A 22,186-nucleotide genomic window follows, 5' to 3' on the forward strand; every position below is an offset into this window, starting at 1 on the left:
ATGTGACTTCTGTGTTTTAAATTATGGGTTGCACTCTGGTTTGGGCAACTTCCATTCAAAAGAACTGAAGAATAAATCCCTTTAAATGCTACAAGCAACCCATTATGTGTTTGGTTTTGTACTTTATTTGTATTCAATCTTATTATTTTATTTATGTTTTGACAGTTTAATGGAAGTCAGTCCCATAATTCATGTAAAGCATCATGGGTGATAGGACAAATGTGGATAAGTCCCATACATTTGGTTGCTAGCAGTTTATCATACTCATCAATGAATTCTTTGTCCCACAAAGGCTCATTATAATATCATTGAGGGAGAGGTGAGAGAGATGGAGAAACTAGCCAGCCAGCTACAGATTCCTCCCCCAGAGCAGAGAGACCCTCTCAGGGAAGAAGTTCAGGTGATACTGCAGGCTTGGGAGGAAGTAGGCCGCAACATGGCTGAGAACAGAGGACGCCTGGAGAAATTCCACCAGATTCAGGATTATTTCGAAAGCTATCTTGGCATGATGTAAGATAAAATCTAATTTGAATATTGAGCAGTTCACTTAAACCAGTGGTTCTCTAACTGTTACGTGTACCACTAGTGGTACGCGGGCTTCCTTCTAGTGGTACGCGGAGATATCAAATGTGTCATATGTACATGCTACATATATTAGAAAAATTATTAAAAACGATTTACATATGAATACATGTTACAATACAAATGTACATTTGAATAATGTGCTTTACTCGGCTTACTACGCTACTGTATTTTAATGCTGCTCATTATGGTGGTACTTGGAGAGACAATTTTTTTCTGAGGTGGTACTTGATGAAAGAAGTTTGAAAACCACTGATCTAAACCATCATCTAAAATGATAACAAAAAATTTAACTGCCACCTAATTTATAATGTTTTATTTGTTATAATAGAAATTGTATTGGTTTTAACGGAAGGGTTATTATCACTATAAAGTGCCTTTGATGTCCCACAAGATTGAATCAGTCCTTTATGAACAATGTAAAAAAATGAAACTCTGATGTTTAATATAATTGATTAAAGCTTTACACACATGAAGGTAGAACTATAAGTGTTTTAAAATTTGTTTTTGTCAATTTTTGCCATATTCCTTCATTGAATGGATGTGATTTTGCCATGTCCCACACACCGCTCAGCCAACTTCAGTTGGTAGAGTAGGTAAATTAGATAAAATTAAAAAGATTTTAAAATATTCTTGTTGTCTTTAACAAGTCATTTGATATAAAAATTTCATAACTTCTATTTTTTTTTATAATATTATTAATCATTTTGCATGTGTCCTTAAAATTGCTGTCCACCCTGTCATGATGTGGTAAATGACCCTTTAAGAAGCCCACTGATGTACTCATTGGCATCCCCATGCCCATTTTGCCTTTCTTCAGAGGAGGTTAAAGCATCTACTGTGCACACATTAAGTATTTACACTTATGTTTTCTCTTTTCCTCATATTGTGTTTGAAACTGAATGTTGTCAAGCTTAACATGTCCATTCTGTCATAGTGAAATATTAATTAATATTAAAAATCTTGAATAAATGCTATCATTAGCAAAAAATGTCCTCCCTGTCATTGTCCACAGGATGGATATGCATTGTTATTTATTTATTTATTTATTTATTTATTTATTTATTTATTTAATTCATTCAATATGTTAATATTAATTAGTTAATGCTTTTATGTTACAATGCTTAAACACACATACCTACACCAGTAAATGCAGTACATGAGTGGACAATACAAACCTTTCTGCAATATCGGTCTCAGTCTATACAAAAGATATGCTTTTAAAGTCTATATAATGGAGCTCGCTGACTGTTTGAAATAAAAAATACATGCCAGTGTCCACCCTGTCATGCTGTTTTCCACCGTAATTTTCAACTTTTATGAAAATAAACAAAATATTTATAAACTTAGCAAAAAATCTTGAGATTTCTTAATTAACCAATCAGGGCCAGTTCATATTGTTTAATTTATTTTTAAAGGAACATGCAACGATTGCATATTTTATTGGTAAATAAAGGTTTTGTCCACCATTTCATTAATGTAAATACACTTTTTCCACAATCTAATTAGTTGGGTTGGTAAAGCCACACATTACCTTTCTGAAAATATACATTTTATAATCACACTGCAATGAAAATATTCTTATACTACTTCGAGGGTTGACACAGTTTGAGGTTTGTTTACTGTTTGTCTGCTTGCAGTTAATTTATAAAAAGTGCAGGAGCTTGACCAAAATTAATTTCTTACAGCCTAAGGTCTAATTAATACAACAAGCATGTGGTTAAATAAAAAATCTCAAACTTTTTTTTTGAAATATCAGATGTGTAAAGGCACTTTATAGTAATAATGACCCAGAAACTCTAATAGTTCTTTAGGTATCTACTGGTATTTTTTATTGGCTGTATTAGTGTACCAATGAATTCAAATGGAATAATTTCCAAAACACATTAGACTGGTTTTGATAGATAGAATTTGATGGTTTTTAATGGTATTTGTAGTACTTCTGTGATGGTTTCTGATGTTTTTTTTCCAGCAGGGATTTGTTACTCTAGCAGGAAATGTGTTCCCATATGTGGTTTTGTTAAATTGTACTGTATTAGTTTTGGACTAATGTGATATTTTAATATGGTCTGTTTTTCTGTGTCCCTTAGTGCATGGACAGAGAACACCAGATCTTGTATTCTTGCGGGCAGTGCTGCTTGGAGAGAGAGTGAAGTTGCAGAGATTGATCGCAGCATTGAAACAAAGCTGGCTGAGTTTAGCAAGCTGGCTGCAGCTGGTCAACGGCTTATGCAAGATGAGAGTCAGTTTAAAGACATTGTAAGTGTGTGATTGATTTACTCACAGTTGCCGCATGGTCATCTAAAAGCAATATCAGCTGTCTAAATATGCGCCGTCCATCTGCAGGATGTTTGTTTTGATGTTTTCTTTATTGTAATCATCCTGCCTCTAGATCAAGGAGAGAACAGATGAGTTGCAAAGCATGCTGGGATGGATCCAGGTGAACTGGCACACTCAAAGAGAGCAGCTTGACCAGGATGAGAGAGCAGAGCGAACAAATGAACCTGTTCAACAGCAGGTTTCTAGATTTTTTTGACATCATTTCAAAATTATATCATTTCAAATGCATGTAATAGGTGATATGGTGGCTCAGTAAGTAGCACTGTCGCCTCACAGCAAGAAGGCCATTGGTTCGAGCCCCGGCTCAGTTCACATTTCTGTGTAGAGTTTGCATGTTCTCCCTGTGTTTGTGTGGGTTTCCTCTGGTTGCTCCGGTTTTCCCACTGTCCAAAGACATGCGGTAAAGGTAAATTACATAAGCTGTTGACCGTGAATGAGTGTGGATGGGTGTTTCCCAGTACTGGGTTGCAGTTAGAAGGGGGACTTTTAAAATATGATTTTTAAAATAATATTGTGAGTGTATTTATGTCATGTGAGGGACGCTGAACGCTTAGTAGCTTGTAGCATGTCGCTTAGTGGGCCGTGTGTGCACAGAGTAACTGTGCTTCAAATGTTAGGAGTTTGAATCTAGACAAATACTCTGAAATTATTTAATGTATTAATTTATGTATTTTAATAATGTTAACTTTTATGACTAAAGCTCTGTTCACAAAGTTTTCATTTGGATGTCTGACCAATGTTAAAACAAAACACATTACAAGAGCACAGCATTTAAAAATGAATGTCTATATAGCTGCATGTTATACCCTGGATTCAAACCCATTATTTCTGCATGCTAGCCTGGAACTCTCACTGCTCCACTAAGTCATCTGAAACTTCAACTTTACAATATGGGGTATAATTCCTCAATTTGCTTAACTGTTTCTTTGCTGGAGCTGTTCCAGAGCAATACATAATAAATGACCACTAGGTATCAGTAAAGACGAGTTTCGAAACGTTTAGAAGCTTCGAATCATTTGCTTCAACTGTTTCAGTGTTTCACGAAGCCTCACTTTGCCCACCACAAAAGTCAACAGGGTCAAACAGGTACATGCAGAGCAATCCAAAATCGTTGTCAAAGAACAGGCGAATTGTCGGTACAGGCAGCAGTGAATCTAAACAAAGGTTGAATACACAGCTAGGCTAAACAAGGAAAAAACACATTGTTATGCTCACAGATAAACAAGACTCAGCAAAGTCTCTGTGTGTGCGCTGAATATATAATCTGTGTAATCCGTCCTTGAGCAGCTCCCAGCTGTGTGTGTAATCAAAGGAGAACTGGAACAGGTGTGTGTGTGGTGCATGACAGGATTTGTAGTGCGAGTGAAAGTGAATGTTCTCAAGCAATCTATGAGTCTTAGATCGTTGGTTATTAATTTTCTAACCCCTGTGGGATAGACAATGAATTTAATTTAATTATTTTAGTTTAATTTTATTTAATTTTATTTAATTTTATTTAATTTTGTTTTATTTTATTTTATTTTATTTTATTTTATTTTATTTTATTTTATTTTATTTTATTTTATTTTATTTTATGAGAATCATGCTTTTTTAAACTGATGCTATGTGCATCCCTCATTTATAAATCAAATGTTTTTATTTTAAATACATACAAATATAACAATTTAAAATTGGGCAATATGTTTTTTTTATTATTTAAAACAAATTAGAATTTATGTAAAATATTTTTCCTGTGTTTTACATTTTGATTGCATCTATGTTTCCTTGTTTAGGCTGTTCCTTTCAAAAATCCTGTCTGCTTTTTAAATGGAGAGGTCAAAGGAAGTACTATTGAAACACAGCCATCTCACAACAACTTGGAGCAACAGATTGGAAAGCATGATGGAAGCGTGTCCAGTGGGGTTAGTCAAGAGCCCTGTGTTTCAAAGACATCCCTAGGTTCAAGCATCTGTCTCATTTTGAGCTTTGATGAACAGTCTTCAGGCATCAACCAAGTGACAAAGCAATGGTCACCCAACAACAACAACGAAATACAAGAAGAGTCAACAAGCAGTGTCCAGACAGACATACATCAACCACAGGACAAAAACTCAGCACAAACACAACCGTCACAAGAATTGCTTCAGGCCAAATGGATGAATGAATCAGTCATGACTAAAGAGACAAAACAAATGACATCTTGTGGGAATCTTGAGCAAAACAAAAACCAAGGGAAACCAGTCCGGTCACCAAGCAAACAGAAAACATCAAGACTAAGTAACACTGAATCATCATTTTGTAACCACCTAACAGAGAATTTGCACTCCGCCATCCAATCTAATCTGCAGTTATTACCAGACACTGATCCCGTATCAGTCATACATCCAACCCAAAACCCTCAATCACCGTGCAACAACCAAGAATGGAGACAAAAATCAGCACGCGACAATCCTGAAACAAACCAAAGTGACGACCACCTGCGGCACGAAGTGGCAGCGGAAGTCACTCACAGAGTAAGTAAGACTTCAAAACGCGTGTTAACTTCAGACACATTCCAGTCTAAGCTCAAAGCTTGCACACAAACCAGACATGCATGTGCTTATTATTCTCCCTGCTCTGTACATCCTGTCCCATGTGGTAAAACAATGACCTCATGATTAATTTTCCATGGCGTGGCTTTGAAATGCCTCCTGGTGGTGTGCATCGAAATAATGCACTGTGAAGCCTGCACATGCCATATAGGATTTATTAACTTGGCATGCAATCATATTAGTCATGCTATGGCTATTGCCTTCACAGCTGTGTATGTACTGTATGCATTTAAGAGCCATAACATTTATTCGATTACAACTGTGTGTGGGCTGTTATCAACTAGAGCCTGTACCATGAAGCCAGATTAGCTGGCTACCAAGTTAAGTTTCGGTTTAGTTTTGCACCAGCCTTTAGATTAGGTACTATGAAGGCATCTTGACTTCAATCACTTTTTTTGCCATTGTAACACCACTAACTTGCTCAAGCACAGGTTATGTTCTGGTCGGGGCTGGATTTATCAAAGGGCATTATGGGGACAGGCCCAGTGGCCCGTGTGCACTTGGGGCTCCTGCAAGAGGCGAAAAACGCAGATTGTGTAGTGTCTGTTTAGGCTAAGTGCAAATAGCACACCTAGTTGGAATGAGCAATTAGATTAATTCTGGCCCATCACCGTTTGATTAACAGACACAACATAACTAAAGAGAGCGGCAAACAGCAGCATGAGTGGTGTGGCTTGTACAGCACATGGCAACATGTTTTGACATGATCGATCATGATCGATCTGATGAACTTACTCTTCTTTTTTACCCCCACTACTTATCAGATTTTGCCTACTCTTCATCACGAGGAAGACAAGTAGGAATCAAGTGTGTGTATTATGGAGGACTCAGATTCATAGAACTGAACTGGATTAAAGATGTTATATCCGAATCATATGTATTATAAATTTGTAGAAGTTATACATTAAAAATACCCTTAAATGTAAATGTTAGTATTTTTTTTCAAAGTGTGCTTTAAATGCTTTAAAAATAAGTTAAATCTTTATAGACTAAAATATATATGTAGTGTATATTATTTATTTAATAAATGCGGGCAATACATTATAGATTAATTTTTTAAAAACTATGATAATAATCTTATTTTTTAATTCAACTATAGAGGTGCAGTCAGGTACAATACATTGTGCCCAGGGGCCTCTGAATTCTTAATCCGGGCCTGGTTCTGGTTTACTCCACCAATCAACTGTGAACAAAGTGACACATCTCTGATGCTACAAAAATGTTCCTTCAGGTCATTAAGGTCAAGTTAAGGTCACTATATGTCTTCTGAAAAGACAAAATTGTCTGACTTTAATCAAGATTATTTATTATCATTATTTTAAAAGATTTATATATTCATAACAATTTTAGTTTAATAACTATTGTTTTAATTACATCTGAATTTACAGATTTAAATTAATAGAATTAAAAAAAAAATATTAAGAGATAAAGCTTTTAAAGATTATATATACACACTCAAAAAATGATTTTTGCTGCTTGTTTAAACTACTTATTTAATATGAGCTTAAATAACACATTTTTGAGGTTGTTTGGGGGCAACTTTATTGTTTTATGTTCAATCCACATTAAATTCATTAACTCAGTCGATTATGTTGGGACAGCATGAATGAATTGTGAGGAACCCTGCCTTTTTTACAGTGTGAGCTTATATTTTTTGAGTCTCTATTTACCTACATTTGAACTAAACATTACAGTATGAACTTAACAAATTAACATTAAAACTTCACTCGCAGTAATAAGGCAAGCTGTTTTCTTTTAGCTATTCTCCTTCATAGATTCCTCTTTTCACTCACTCACCTGCCTTCAGCTTATTCCCTAATTTATCAGGTATCACCACAGTGGTATGAAATCTTCTAAATATCACAATCAAATATATAGAGCAATATCACTCTCAGAGCAGTGTATGAGGAACTTTTGCATGAGGAACTACTTTCTTCTGCTGTTCATTAACATATGAAGCTGACATCAGAACAGCAGAAACAGTTACTACTTCACCGACTTCACTTTAGAACTAGTACAAAAAAAATAGAGATTGACTCAGAAAGTCACTTAACCATTTAATAATGATTTGATCAGCTGTAGTTTGAAATTACACTGAGTTTTTCTCATCTGAAGGTTTTTTATGCGTTCTCTGTCACCAATTTGTGGATATACAATGTCAACCGTCTTTACTCTGCTCAATGACAGGCTAATGGCCGCCAACGTGCTGTCTCACAGAAATTATGAATACTTTAAAATAGTCACTCACTATTCTTATAAATAAACTGCATAGTTGCAATCTAAACAACTACATTCTCAACTAAAAAAGCCTCAAAAGTACATTATGACATCCAACAGCTGCAATATTATGTAGAGTGTTCTTTGCTTATCGCTGTGTATGTGAGCGGAGTAATACACAAGGATGAATGGTTAAGAGGCGGTACGAGTGCTGTTATTTATATATGTATAATATATAATATATATATAATATATATACATATATATATATATATATATATATATATATATATATATATATATATATATAAATATATATATATATATATATATATATATATATATATATATATATATATATATATATATATATATATATATATATATATATACATACATACATATATAAATATACATATATATAAATAAATAAATATATATATATATATATATATATATATATATACATATATAAACATATTATAAATATATAAATATATACATATATTATACATATATATATATATATATATATATATATATATATATATATATATAGAGAGAGAGAGAGAGAGAGAGAGAGAGAGAGAGAGAGAGAGAGAGAGAGAGTAATCTTTGTCTGCATGTGAATTGCACTGACTTTCTTACGAAAAGACAAATTTTGTATCTTTACGTTTCAAGGCATGCGGTTGGCTGCTTGTTACTGATGTTCGCCTAGACGTGCATGTACTCATGAACTCAGCAATCAGGATCAAAGACTGAGTTATCAGAAAAGGCTGATGATCAGCACCATGTTATCAACAAAGCCTAATTAGACTTATTTTATTTTTGTCAATTCAAAACTAATCTTGTAATCCAGAATTAGTTCAGCCACCATCATGGTTTAAGCCCCTGCCCCCTGATTGTGGGTTTGTGTTTTATAAAAAAAAAGTTTTTATATTAAAAAAAGTTGATTCTCTACTCATCTAAAAGTTTGCGTTCTCCCTTCCTTGGCAGGTGTTCACATATTTGCATGTCTCGGATAGTTACAGACCCCCAGGGCGAGTATCAGAGGTCATATCCCCACCACGTGCAGAAGGTCAGGACTTTACAGCCTCAGATCATTCATCCTCCTTTCCTTCGCAAAATGTCACACCTGAGGGAGGAACGGTTTCCAGTCACAACAGATTCAAGGCATGTTCTTTGCTCAAGCTGAAAGAGCCGATCAAAAGTAAAGAAAAAGAGCTACGGAGGAACTCTACGCTTGGATTGGAAAGGTCTGGCCAACCTCCAAGCATTTTCAGGCGAAGGTGCAACACTTGGCCTGAAGAAAAACGGAGAGCGCAAGAAAGTCAGTCAACCTCCAAACTTCAGGTTTTTATTAAACAAAACATGTTACCAGTGGATTCTGTCATCGACAACAAATCCAATCCTTTTCCAAAAGACTATTTGCCTAATGTTGTCAAGACTTCAAGTAGAGCAGTTAAAAACATCTGCTCTTATTTGTCTCTAGGATCCACTCTTAGTTTCAGTCTTCCAAAGCGATTCGACAGAAATGTCTTAGACATGGAAAATAAAGGTGAGATTGAACCTGTCTATGATTATGATGACCAAACAACCCAATCTCCAAAGTTAGAACATGAGATTAAACCAGTGGCTCATATAAAACAAACTGAACCAACACTTCATTCAGTAAATATTGAAGAATTGGAAAATACAGAAGAAGTCCAGACCCAACAGTTAAGCAAAAGTCATGAAAGCACAGTCTCGAGGGTTTCCACATCAGTTGAATGTGAAGAACTAGATCTTCTGCTTTCTACTCAACATATAGTTTCTCCTCCAGTGATCAATGGCTCTGTTTCAGTCACACAATGCAGGTCTATGTGTCCCTCATCCATTGATCACAACTGTTTTAGCGTTTACACCAAAATAAAAGACCTGAATGGCCATTTATACTACTCGTCCAAATACATGAAGGTAAATCCCAATGGCCTGAGCTCTAGTAAGAGCGGACGTATTATAAACTGTGGTGTACAAGACTGTGCAGTTTGTGTTATTGATACGGAGAAAGTGGACATCTGCGTGGAGGAGCTTCTTCAGCCTGGACATTGGCTATTCCAGCAGGAGGAAGAGGAACTGGAAGATATCTGGAGAGGAAGATTGGGAAATCTCCATTCAAACTATGCTGAGGAAGCTTTGCACGATGAAAAAACAGGTAGGAGGGGGTTCTCGAAATAAAGGTCCATTACTGACACTGAATTCATGATATATTTAAAGTTAAGAAATGGTAATAAGATGTGTTTAGGTCAATTAAATGTAGGCAAAGGAGACATATTTACTCTTTAACGTGCTGTTATTTGTCCAGGTATTGTCTGTTATCTTTTAAGGAAGGTTATTTCATTTTGATAGTTTTGTGATACAATACTTGAATCTTGAGCTCTTTTAATATAATTGCAAAGAGATTTATTTTACTTGACACACAAACTGACCACACAACATGAACTTGTAAGTTTCCACAAATAATATTAAGCAATTGGTTTCATCAATGGTGAATCATGTGACACTGAAGACAGAATTACTCATGTTGAAAACTCAAATTTGCCATCACAGAAATAAATTTAAATATCCAAGTTTTGTCTAGTATCTTAAAAAAAAAGATTTTAATGAGGAGGATAGCTGCAAAAATAAATAATATAAATAAATAAATAAATAAATAAATAAATAAATAAATGATACGCAAAAATAAATGATTAAATAAATCCATAAATTCCTGCAAAAATAAAACAATAAATACACTAACATGCAAATAAATAAATAAAAATCCACAAATTTCTGCATTAAAAATTATATAAATAATTAAATAAATAACACGAATGTTAGGGGAATAAGAAAATGCTAAACTGATAATTTATCTGTCAATCATCAGAAGCCAGTCAAAAAAATCGAATGCAATTTTTTTCTAATGATCAACCAATGATGGCATAAACTTGCCATCATTAGTGAGATAAATTTGCCCCATCAATTGTGTAATTAAATTCATTATTTACTTACCCGCACTATTGTTTATTTATATATTTATTTATGCAGGAATTTGTGGATTTTTTTATAAACATTTATTTATGTATTTGCATATTTATCTATTTATTTAATTTATGCAGGAATTTATTGATTAATTACTTGTTTATTTAAATATTTGTGCACTTTTTATCTATTGTTTTTGCAGGTTTCGTTCTCCATATGCTATTTTTTTTTTGATCTAGTCTTGTGAAAGAGATGTATTTTACTTGACCACACCACATGAACTTGCCAACATCACCACCTATTGGTAAAATGAATAAACCTTCAAATCTTATTGTTACTATTACTTTTATGATTTTTTTTTTTTTTTTTTTTTTTTGCTGAAAACATCACAAAATATATTTAATTAATTAACATTGCAGTTGGATTGATCACCCCTGCTGTACTTTGTACTTTATTTTGTCTATTTTGTACTTGGCTTGCAATTATATGTGTTGTATTATTGGTAATTAAAATAAAAATTTGGATTTTGCATCTGTGTTATGCCAAATGTTAGGGCTCAGCAAATTTCAATAACAAATAAATCAATGCTTTTGTTTCACAAGGACGCATTAAACAATAGTGTTGGTAAAGGCATTTACAGTGTAACAAAAGATTTATAAATAACATTAGTAATTATTTATTTACAAATGTTAATTTTTTATTAATGAATGGTGAATGCTAATAAAATTATGTATAAGTTTCCAGAAAAGATGTTAAGCAATTGGTTTCCTCAGTGATAAAAATACATATTTCTCTAGTGCCATTTCATTAGAATGACTTCTGAAGGAACATGTGACAGAGGACAGGATTAATGATAAAGTTTCTACTTTCCCATCACAGAAGTAAATTAAAATATCCAGGTTTTGTCTGTTTTTTTAAAGGAAGGTTATTATGGAGAACGAAACCTGCAAAAACAATAAATAAATAAATGTGCAAATATAGAAATAAATGCTAAAATGAATTTTATATATATATATAAAATCTACAAAATTCCTGCATAAATAAATATATAAATAATTAATAGTGCGGCAGTTTTCAGTTTAGGATTTTCTTATTGCCCCAACATTTGTGTCAATTATTTTTATTATTTACCCGCCTATTATTTATATTTATTTATGCTGGGATTTGTTATTTTTACAATTTTCGTCCTCCATAGATTATCTTCTTTTAATCTGGTATTGTGAAACAATCTTGAGCTATTTACATATAATCGCAAGATGTGTTTTACTTGACACACGAACTGACCACACCACATTAACTTGCCAACATCGCCACCTATTGGCAAAAATAAATAAACCGTCAAATCTTGTTGCTATTAGTACTTTTTGCATTTTTTCCAGCCATTTTGACTGAAAACATCACAAAATGTATTCAATTACTTAACATTGCAGTTGGAGTGATTTCCTCTGCTGTATTTTTGCTTCTTTTGTGCTTGGGTTGGCCATTAAAATTACAATTAAGAATTTGAACCTATAATGCCAAATGTTAAGCATCTGTAAGTTTTTATTTTTATTTTTAACAAATAAATCAATGCCTTTGTTTAACAAGGATGCATTAAACTAAATGACAGTAAAGGGGTTCACAGAGGTACAAAAGAGGTACTTTATTCCATTTCACATAAATGGAGGTCCTTCTATTCATGAATGAATAAAATGATAAAATGTGAAAGTTTTCACAAAAGATGTTAAGCAAATGTTTTAATCATTGATAATACTTTTATACTATAATATAACATAATAATGTAACAGTTTATCATAGTACAACAGAGGTGCCCAAACCTTTTCTTGAGAAGGGCCAAAAACCAAGGGACTTTATTAAGGGTGGTGGGCTTAAGGTAAAGCTGTATTATATTAATGTTGCCATGGTTATTTCCTAATTTATTAATATGTAAAAGTAAAACGAAACAATACTTGAAACATTATATTTATCTGTATTCTTTTACATCTTATTATTATTTTTTATCATTAAATCATAAACAATCCCATTTATAACACTATGGAGCCTTTGCTTTAATTATTAGCTAGCCTTCAGCAATGTCCTATATCAATCGAGTGACAATATTTATTTATTTTTTATCTAAATCCTTCACAATGTTTAATTAATTCAATCATTAATAGGTTGATTTAATAGATTTAATTTCAGTTTGCTTTTTTGTAGCTCAACAATTAAATGTTATGTTAAATTAGCAATGACAATCCATGTTGAAGGCATTCGTCCTAACCTTCACCATCATTCTCCTTCTTTTCAGATAGGATGGTGGGCCAAATCAAAGGTTACCACGGGCCAACTTTGGCCCACAGGCCCTAGTTTAGGCATCTTTGTAGTAAAATATTATACTTTAATGTAATTTTTCCAGTGGCATATCAGCCCATTAGAATGATTGCTGAGGGATCAAGTGACACTGAAGACAGAATAAATGATATTGAAAATTCATATTTTAAATTACTTTTTAAAAGAAACTAAAATGTTGTGTATATATATATATATATATATATATATATATATATATATATATATATATATATACAACAAATATTATTTCAGTTTTTAATGATTTTATTATATAAAAACATCCTTTGAGCAAAAATAGTGAATAAATTATGAAACAATGGAGTTGTGCTGTTCTTTGGCAACATTGACCGTCATATGGTTAACTGGTGCCATATTCATATTAGCGGCCAGACTATGTGACCTGCCAAAGTATGATGAGATTAGCAAATAGCTCCATCTGTTGGGCATGTGCAAATGAGGGGGGAAACTGTTTGGATGATTCTTCAGTACTTCACTGAGCATCGTTTTCATTTTTGTTTCATTTACAAGAGTGACTACATCTATGAGATATAATGCATTTAATAGGCTAATATGTGAAAGCTTCAACAGCAGTTTCATAGGCTATGCAAATAGAAGCTGTGCTGGAATTGTATGCATTTTATTGTGGAGACACCTGATATAAAGAATGAAAAAGACTGCAAGTCTGTAATTGCACTGGATATTTTTATGCTCCAGTTTTTAATCATGAAATGACACGGCCTTTATTACACCGACAAATACTCCAGGCTGTAATAAAGGCAATACCTCATGGGAATCACTGGGAAATTGATCGCCATGTTTGACAGCTGTGTTGGGCCCCAAACACAGCATTCAGAATTAGGCCAGTATTTCCCTTTAGACTTAGAAAATGTGCTTAAAAATGAGCATTTGAAGGAGTATATGATATGACACATGCAGATTTATAATGAAAAACAATTACGTCTCGTTTTTTAATGCTAGGTTAATTGCTTTTTTTAATTGCAGAGCTATCAATCAAAGCCAGCGCGGCGGGACAGGTCTCCCACCCTCTCCATGGATGATGAGATGGCTGTTTTGAACATGTCACCATGTCACATTTTCTTTGTTGGCAAGATTATTTCATGAATGGGTTTGTTTTGGACTCCACACTATTTTGTCTGCTGTACATTTAATAAGCTGTACATGTATTATTGAAGTTTGGTTATATTCCTCTTTATATCAACTAACATTTAAAGGTTGATCCGTGTAATGCATAACGCAGGAAAATAAATTCTAAATTGTCAGTGGTCACCTTCAGATGGCGCACTTGCCCCGTGTTAATAAACACATAGGACGGGTGGGAAGGGTCAAATTGTACAATAAAAAGGCACATCTGTGCACACCCATTTACAGCCAAACAACACAATCAGCAGGCCCATAGACCTCATCCTGCTGATTCACAGTGCAAATAATAACAAGAAAAGACCTGCATATGAATTACACTCACATTTACAACCAAACTACCACAGAAAACAATTTGTACATCACTATCATGGAACATTTATGCCATTAAAAGGATTATTCATGCATTTTTGTGATAATGTGCTGTTATTCTCACATTTCTCAGTATATGTTGTACAAAATAAAGTGCATCAGTGTAGGTGTGATTTATATGTTGACTGCTTTAATGTAAAGATAATGTAAATTTAGGTCAGTGAAAAAGCACTTTACACTTTTGGAAACATGACTCTTGCCAGGCTATATGATGACACACGTGTCACACGGTAGATCACATCAGAGCTAAAAATAGCTTGACATTTTACTAAAGCTTGATTGTCCATACCAATAATATGAGACTTGTGTGTGATCATAAGTCAACGTTTTGACAATTTTTTAAGATTTATATAAAGCATACTGTTAACAAATAGAAACTATATCATTCAAAGGCTTTTGTGTAAATATTTGTTGTGAAACCAAATCTGAAATTGTAGTTATAGTAAACGTTAAAAATAAAAATGTAATTATAGTAAACAGTCATGCTAAATTAAACACTGCTGTTAAGATTTAACTGTAATATTACTCACTATTTGTTTTCATTGACATACTTACTTAAGTAAACACTAAAATACTGCATTTAATAAATAAACAAACTCATATTTATTATAATCAGTGGTGGAAAGAGTATTGAAAAATCATTCATTTTCTTGTCGGCTTTGTCCCTTTATTGATCCGGCGTCGCCACAGTAGAATGAACCGCCAACTTATCCAGCAAGTTTTTACGCAACGGATGCCCTTCCAGCCACAACCCATCTCTGGGAAACATCCACACACATTCACACACACACTCATACACTACGGACAATTTAGTCTACTCAATTCAACTGTACCACATGTCTTTGGACTGTGAGGGAAACCGGAGCACCCGGAGGAAACCCACACGAAGGCAGGGAGAACATGCAAACTCCACACAGAAACGCCAACTGAGCCGAGGTTCGACCCAGCGACCTTCTTGCTGTGAGGCGACAGCGATACCTACTGCACCACTACCTCACCTGAAAAATCATACTCAAGTAAATGTACCATTACTTGCCCAAAATTGCAGTGTGAGTAGAGTAAAAGTATCTGTTATAAATAATACTCAAAATATGAGTAAAAAGTACTCAAGAGTAGTGAGTATTAAACTGTGAAAAAAAGTTGATGCGATTGCATGCAGTTTGTGCAGGGATGTGTAAACGTTACTTTCTGTAGTGCACTTAGTGATCTTCCTTCCAACCTTCCTTGTTTGTTTGTTCTGTCCTTCCTTTATTCATTCGTTTGTTCGTTCATTCCTTCATTCGTTCGCTCATTAGGTCATATTTTTGTTCCTTCCTTCATTAGATCCTTTGTTCATTCATTTGTTCATTCCTTCATTAGTTTGTTCAGTCCTTATTTTATTCATTTGTTTGTTCGTTTCTCCCTTTATTTGTTTGCTCATTAATTTGTTTTTTTTTTTTTTTTGTTTATATTTTTCTTGCTTCCGTTATTAGTGGTCACCCACTGAAGCTAAGCAGGGCTGCGCCCAGTCAGTACCTGGATGGGTGAGCTAGGTTGCTGTCGGATGTGGTGTTAGTGAGGCCAGCAGGGGGCGCCCAACCTGGGGTCTGTGTGGGTCCTAATGCCCTGTATAGTAATGGGGACTTTATACTGCTCAGTGAGCACCGTCTTTTGGACGAGACGTTAAACCGAGGTCCCGACTCTCTGTGGTCGTTAAAAATCTCTGGATGTCCTTCGGAAAGAGTAGGGGTTTAACCCCGGCATTCTGGCCAATTTCACCCACTGGAATCTGTCCGTCATGGCCTCCTAACCCTCCCCATATCATAACTGGCTTCATCACTCTGTTATTTTCTCCACCAATCAGCTAGTGTGTGGTGAACTGGCACAAAATGGCTGCCGTCGCGTCATCCAGGTGGATGGTGTGCACTGGTGGTGGATCAGGAGATTCCTCTTTATGTGTAAAGCGCTTTGAGTGCCCAGAAAAAAGCACTATATAAATGTAGGGAATTATTAATTATTATTCATTAGGTCTTTTGTTAATTCATTCGTTTATTTGTTCATTCCTTCCTTTCTTCCTTCCTTCGTTGTTCCGTCCTTTGTTCCTCCCTTCATTTATTCGTTTGTTCATATTTTTATTCCTTCCTTCATTGGGTCCTTCATTCATTCATTCAGTCCTTAGTTTGTTCAGTCCTTCCTTGAATCTTTCCTTCATTCATTTAGTCCTTCCTTAGGTCCTCCCTTCATTTGTTTTTTCTTTCATATTTTGTTCCTTCATTAGGTCCTTCATTCATTCATTCATTCATTCATTCATTCGTTTGTTCGTTCGTTGAATTATTCATTCCTTTCTTAGTTTGTTCAGTCCTTCCTTGGATCCTTCCTTCATTAATTTGTGCTTTAATTCAGTCTTTCCTTTATTCGTTCTCTCATTAATTTGTTTGTTCGTTCATATTTTTGTTCCATCCTTCATTAGGTTCTTTTTTCATTCATTTGTTCATTCCTTCCTTCCTTAGATTGTTTGTCAAGTTCCTTCTTGAAACCTTCCTTCGTTCATTTGGTCCTTTTTTATTCCTCCCTTCATTTGTTCACTCATTAATTTGCTTATTCATTCATATTTTTTTCTTCCTTTATTAGTTCCTTTGTTTATTGATTCATCCATTCGTTCATTCCTTCCTTCCTTAGTTTGTTCAGTCCCTCCTTGAATCCTTCCTTCATTCATTTGGTCCTTCCTTTCTTCATTAGTTCGGTCCTGCCTTCATTCAGTCCTTTCTTCCATTCCTTGTTCAATCCATATAGTGATTGTTTAAGGCTGTTTGGTGATTTCAGTCATCATAGGGTCGACATGCCATCTATAACATGCCTCTGGGTCATTGCGTGTAAAGATTTTGGACATCTTCTTGGAAATTTTTAATGCTTCTAAAAGGTTTGCTGCATTGATAAAGCACCCCTGTCTTTAGGTTGTTCAGTATGATGTGATTTACTTTCTATGTGTGATTTGATTGGACAGGAATTACATCACTGATTTTTTCTAGCCAATTATTATTAGCCAATTATTAGCCAATCACCATAGACACCATAGTGACAACAGGTTGAAGGAAAATAGTGGAGTAAAAGATTACCGATACGACACTAAAAATGTACTCAAGGGAAAGTAAAAGTGCAAATTTTTAATACTACTTAGCAAATTACAATTCCTAAGAAAAACTACTCAATTACAATACTTTGGGTATTTGTAATGTTACTTTACACCACTAAGTATAATCACATCCATTCTACTGTTGCATAATTTTGCTTCTAGGCAACAAACAGACTTTAAAAATCTCATTAAAATTATTTATAGCACTAAATGTGTTTACTCACTAGAAAATGCGAATCATGTATTTTTTCATGGGTGAAAGAACGATAAAAACTGCTTTGAGGGCAAATATGCCTCATCCATTGCATATTTAAAAAGCTTTTGAAATGACCACCAGGATGAAGTGTGACCAAACCAAAGAATTTCACTTGCTTATTCGCCCTTTCACGAATAATTTCCATCTAATGGCCATAATGTGTTTATGTTCTTGTGAATTACCCTGAGGCAATTTCTTAGATTAAATTAACGAGTATTACAAACATACATACAATAAAATGGACATTTACAGCATAATTCTGCATTCAATATTTTTAAATTAATTAATTGATTACATCTTTTACACGATATGTACAATTTACCTGACATAAATGAGTCGCACAAATGTCCTGAGCAGTCCCTTTAAAGAGCATGATTGAGAGGTTAGATAGCCAACTATACGCCCTTATTATAGAAGGCGGGGCTCATTCTAGGCTGAAGCCAATCAGCGCACTGAAAAGGCGGGGTTTGCGGCGCTGGGGCTGTCAGTCAGCCGCTTGCTGTGTCCTGAGATCTGTTGAGTTGTTGCGCTTCTATTGTGGAAGGCGCGTCTCTTTGGGAAATAACGCGTGTGTTGACAGAAGGAATCGTTGCGTTGTATTATTTTCACATACAATGGGATTGTCGTCTCGTTCTTGGCGAGGTAAGATGACTTGCAGTTGAATCTGTTTCTTATATTTGAACTTGTTCCGAAAGAAACTTTTCTTAAAGGTGAACTCCGGCAGAGCTCAGTGTGGGGTTTTGTTCATACAGATCCATCCGGCTCCACAGCGCGTGTTTTTGCTTAACAATAGCTGGTTTTGTGAAAGCGGGTTGAAATATTGCATTCATTTGTTTTAGATAAACATGATTTGGCGTTGATGTAGCCGGTGTTCCTTCGCTTAAAGCACACAACAGGGTGCGATTTTAGTAGTTTTATGTTATCCAGTGTTTTGGGATGAGGGAAAATGAAAACAAACCATCTCTGACAGCGTGTTTGTGTGCACTCGAGCTTTGTGTTATGCTTGGAAATCTTATATTTTTTTCGCTTTTGTCCTTTTCTTTTTGCTTATTAAAACTTATTAGTCAATCTTATCTTGAAATTAACTCTTGATTTAGCTCACCCCATTTTGTTTTAAACTATTATGGGTTTTTTATTCAGTGAAAAACAAAAGTAATACGCACAAATTCAAAGTCTTTGAACCTCATTTCATGCTTAGCTTTATGTAAGGAAAGGCCTTTCATCTGCTACCGAATCCAGAATTGGACTCGTCATTGACCTGAACGAGTCATTAGTCTTGACTGAATATGTTTACTTTCTTCCTTAGTAAGCTAAAAGTCATATGATTAGGATGACAAAACACAAATTTCCATGAAACAAATTGAACAATACATGACCTACCACGTACACTGTGAACAACCGGCATTAGTTGCTTCACATGAAATATGAGTAATGAATCAGAGCAGGCTGTCAAGATTACATTCATGCTATACATGTTCATATTGGCACAGTATTCAAATCGGGTACCACTTGCAGGTATCACTTTGCTATTCCATTATGATAAAAGAGAGATTTGCAACATTAGGGATTTCAATATGTACAATAATTGTATTTGTACACACAAGTTAACTCAGAGATTCTGGCGGTATGACAAACTTAGTTAAAAATATCAGTTTTATGGTATTATGATTACTGCTCTAAAATATTTTATTTGTTAATGTCTGGGTAAAAAACAACCCCACCTCCACCCCCAATTTTTAACAAAATATTTTATTTTGAGAAACATTTATAATATTTTGGAGCAGTAAACATATTAGGCTAAATAATTCAAATGAATCATTCTGCTGTCTTCATTTGTTTCAAAAACACTGATTTCTTTACGATTTAAAATTGCATCTTTGGATATCTTTTCTGCTTGAGATACTGTTGTGCTAAAGAAAAAAAAAAAAGGTAAATAAACAATCCTACACATACCGTAGGAACGGTATACCAGAAAATGTTAGCAGTTTTAAAACCTTGACTTTTCCAAACCGTGTTATACCTTGAAAACAGTTATTGTCCCATGCCTACTCAGAGAAGTTTGTTCCTCTATTTTGTATGGAATAATTCAGATTTATTGCAATTCAAAGTAATGAAAACGCACAAGTCATTGAGTAAAGTATGGCTGCTTATCCCACAAACTCACCAGGAAGTGCTGGGGTGATGTCACAGTCTTCATGAATGATGATTAGATATTTTTCCCCGCACACAAAGGTATCATAGTTCTTCTCAATGCTTGAGAAATGGAACAAAAGTCATGTGGACTATTTTTATGTTAATATCATGGTGATTTTGACCCTTTTTGTTGCTTTTGCCATTGATTGTTGCTACTTGAAAAAAGCCATTCTTCAAAATATCTCCTTTTGTGTCGCACAGAAGAAAGGAGGTCATATAGCTTGCATATCCCATTATTATTTTTCCAAATGGTCTACTGTTTATTCTATACATTGTCAATTTGAAACTGTAGAGTGTTATGCTTGTCAAATAACAGACCATTTTATATCCTTTGCAAATGATTATCTTCAATCTAATAGCATTAATGCTCATTCTGTCACTGGTCTTCATCCTAAGAGAGATCATCCAAAAGTACTCATTACTCAATGGTGTTGAAAACCCTGCAACGGTCCGAAATGGATTAGTCTCGCTTAATTTGTAACGCTTTAAAGAGAAATAGTTTTTTTTTGTTGTTCCTTCAGCAGTAACCTTGGCAGCCAGCTGTTGCTTCGAACATCTTGGCAGTCCACCCAGTAAATCTGCGGTTTTATTCTCTCTCCTGGGTTTGGAGTTTTTGATGCCCAAATTGAAGGGGATTGTGTGCTTTGCAGGCTGAAACCCTTTGTAGCTCCGCCGTCTTTGTTTTAGGTGCATCTATTATTCAAATTCAGGCAAATACTTTGTTTTCATCTGTTAGAAACCGAGTGGCATGTAAATGAAATGTCGAAGACTAAAGATATCCGACCCAAATGTCTTGTTGCATGTCAAATGAGGTGCAGATGGCTCTGAATGCTCACCTGATGAGTTGCTGTATATTTTGTTGTCAATTTAATTATCAAAAATCCAATGTAATTATGTTCAGCCTAGCTAAATTTAGTCAGAAACACTTCTCTTGAGAGTAGGGTTTGGGGCCAACTAAGAAACACACACACACACACACACACACACACACACACACACACACACACACACACACACACACACACACACCTGTGTCCTGTTGGTTTCAGCTACAAGCATTTTGTGAATTGTTCATATTCCCCCCTAAATGGAGATATACTGCTTTAAATGGCTGAGTGAATAGTCGTGCTGCTTTGTGTGGTCATTTGAAACCCCCTCAGGGTGGATTAGGAGTCAAACACCCCGAAAGTCTGACAGCAGGGTACCCGTCAAAAACACTTTCCGTGTGTTCAGAGAGTTCAAATCAATGGCCTTTGTGTCTCTACTCCTGACAGAAAACAGGCCCGAGGGCGATTTGTTTGTGTTAGCGGATTAATTTCCTCTCTCTCTGTGTGTCATGGTGGGCACCTGTCAGCACTGAGGGACTCTTCATGTGAACCCTGTGGGACTTTACGGCTGTCCCAACATAGTGTGGTCAGGGCTAATTAAGTCTCGGATCTTTTCACTTGGGCTCTTTGGTCTCATCCCTCGGGTCTTAGACCAACCTCGAGATCTCAGGGAAAGATCAGCAGATGTTGCTCAAGTGGTTTAGTGCGATGTAATTTAGGGAAATTACATTAGATGTAGCTGAGTTTGAGCTAGTCCTCGAATGCCCGCTGATCAAGTTATCTAATTTTTGCAAGACCCCATTGACCCTTGCGAGCATATCAGAAGACTACTCCCCTTTTTCATTGTTCACAGGCAACTTTGTGAGTCCGGTGTGTGTGTGTGTGTGTGTGTGTGTGTGTGTGTGGTGTCGTATGTTTGTGTGTGTGTGTGGTGTCGTATGTTTGTGTGTGTGTGTCTGGCTCAATGGGAAGATGTCTCAGTATGAGTTGTTTTCTCAGTGCATCTCTGGTTCCCTAGGGATGGTAAACAATAAGGGCATATTTGAGCGCCCAGATCCGGCATGGTAGGGCATATTATGTGCATAGTTTGCATAATTCTCAGATAATGGAAAGGAAATAAGTTCGGATATGTTTCAAGTTTACCAAATCAAGGTCAGGAGTTGAGAACACCTCGGGGAAACAAGATTCAAATGGCTTAATTTGAAGACTAAACAGCCCCTGCCCTAAG

At 35.1% G+C, this 22,186-nt stretch overlaps 2 protein-coding genes across 10 annotated transcripts in view; both read left to right on the plus strand.

Annotated features, from left to right (window-relative positions):
- si:dkey-238i5.2 overlaps positions 1 to 14,674 on the plus strand; it is a 35,728-nt gene extending 21,054 nt beyond the window's left edge. For 3 of the 4 annotated variants that reach the window (XR_012387222.1, XM_003199503.6, XM_073916907.1), the window contains 6 exons: positions 293 to 510; positions 2,673 to 2,841; positions 2,975 to 3,100; positions 4,695 to 5,414; positions 8,706 to 9,903; positions 14,043 to 14,674. Coding sequence is in view for 2 of the 4 variants with exons in the window: in XM_003199503.6 (XP_003199551.2) it covers positions 293 to 510; positions 2,673 to 2,841; positions 2,975 to 3,100; positions 4,695 to 5,414; positions 8,706 to 9,903; positions 14,043 to 14,098 (2,487 nt within the window). In the remaining 2 variants the exon portion in view is untranslated. The remainder of the gene's footprint in view (positions 1 to 292; positions 511 to 2,672; positions 2,842 to 2,974; positions 3,101 to 4,694; positions 5,415 to 8,705; positions 9,904 to 14,042) is intronic. The other variant, XR_012387221.1, reaches the window with a different exon arrangement.
- Positions 14,675 to 18,453: 3,779 nt separating this feature from the next.
- sipa1l2 (signal-induced proliferation-associated 1 like 2) overlaps positions 18,454 to 22,186 on the plus strand; it is a 148,518-nt gene continuing 144,785 nt past the window's right edge. For all 6 annotated transcript variants that reach the window (XR_012386775.1, XR_012386776.1, XM_068224163.2 and 3 more), the window contains exon 1: positions 18,454 to 18,580. The gene's annotated coding sequence lies outside the window, so the exon portion shown is untranslated. The remainder of the gene's footprint in view (positions 18,581 to 22,186) is intronic.

The sequence above is a fragment of the Danio rerio genome, chromosome 11, assembly GCF_049306965.1.
Source record: "Danio rerio strain Tuebingen ecotype United States chromosome 11, GRCz12tu, whole genome shotgun sequence".
Classification (NCBI taxonomy): domain Eukaryota; kingdom Metazoa; phylum Chordata; class Actinopteri; order Cypriniformes; family Danionidae; genus Danio; species Danio rerio.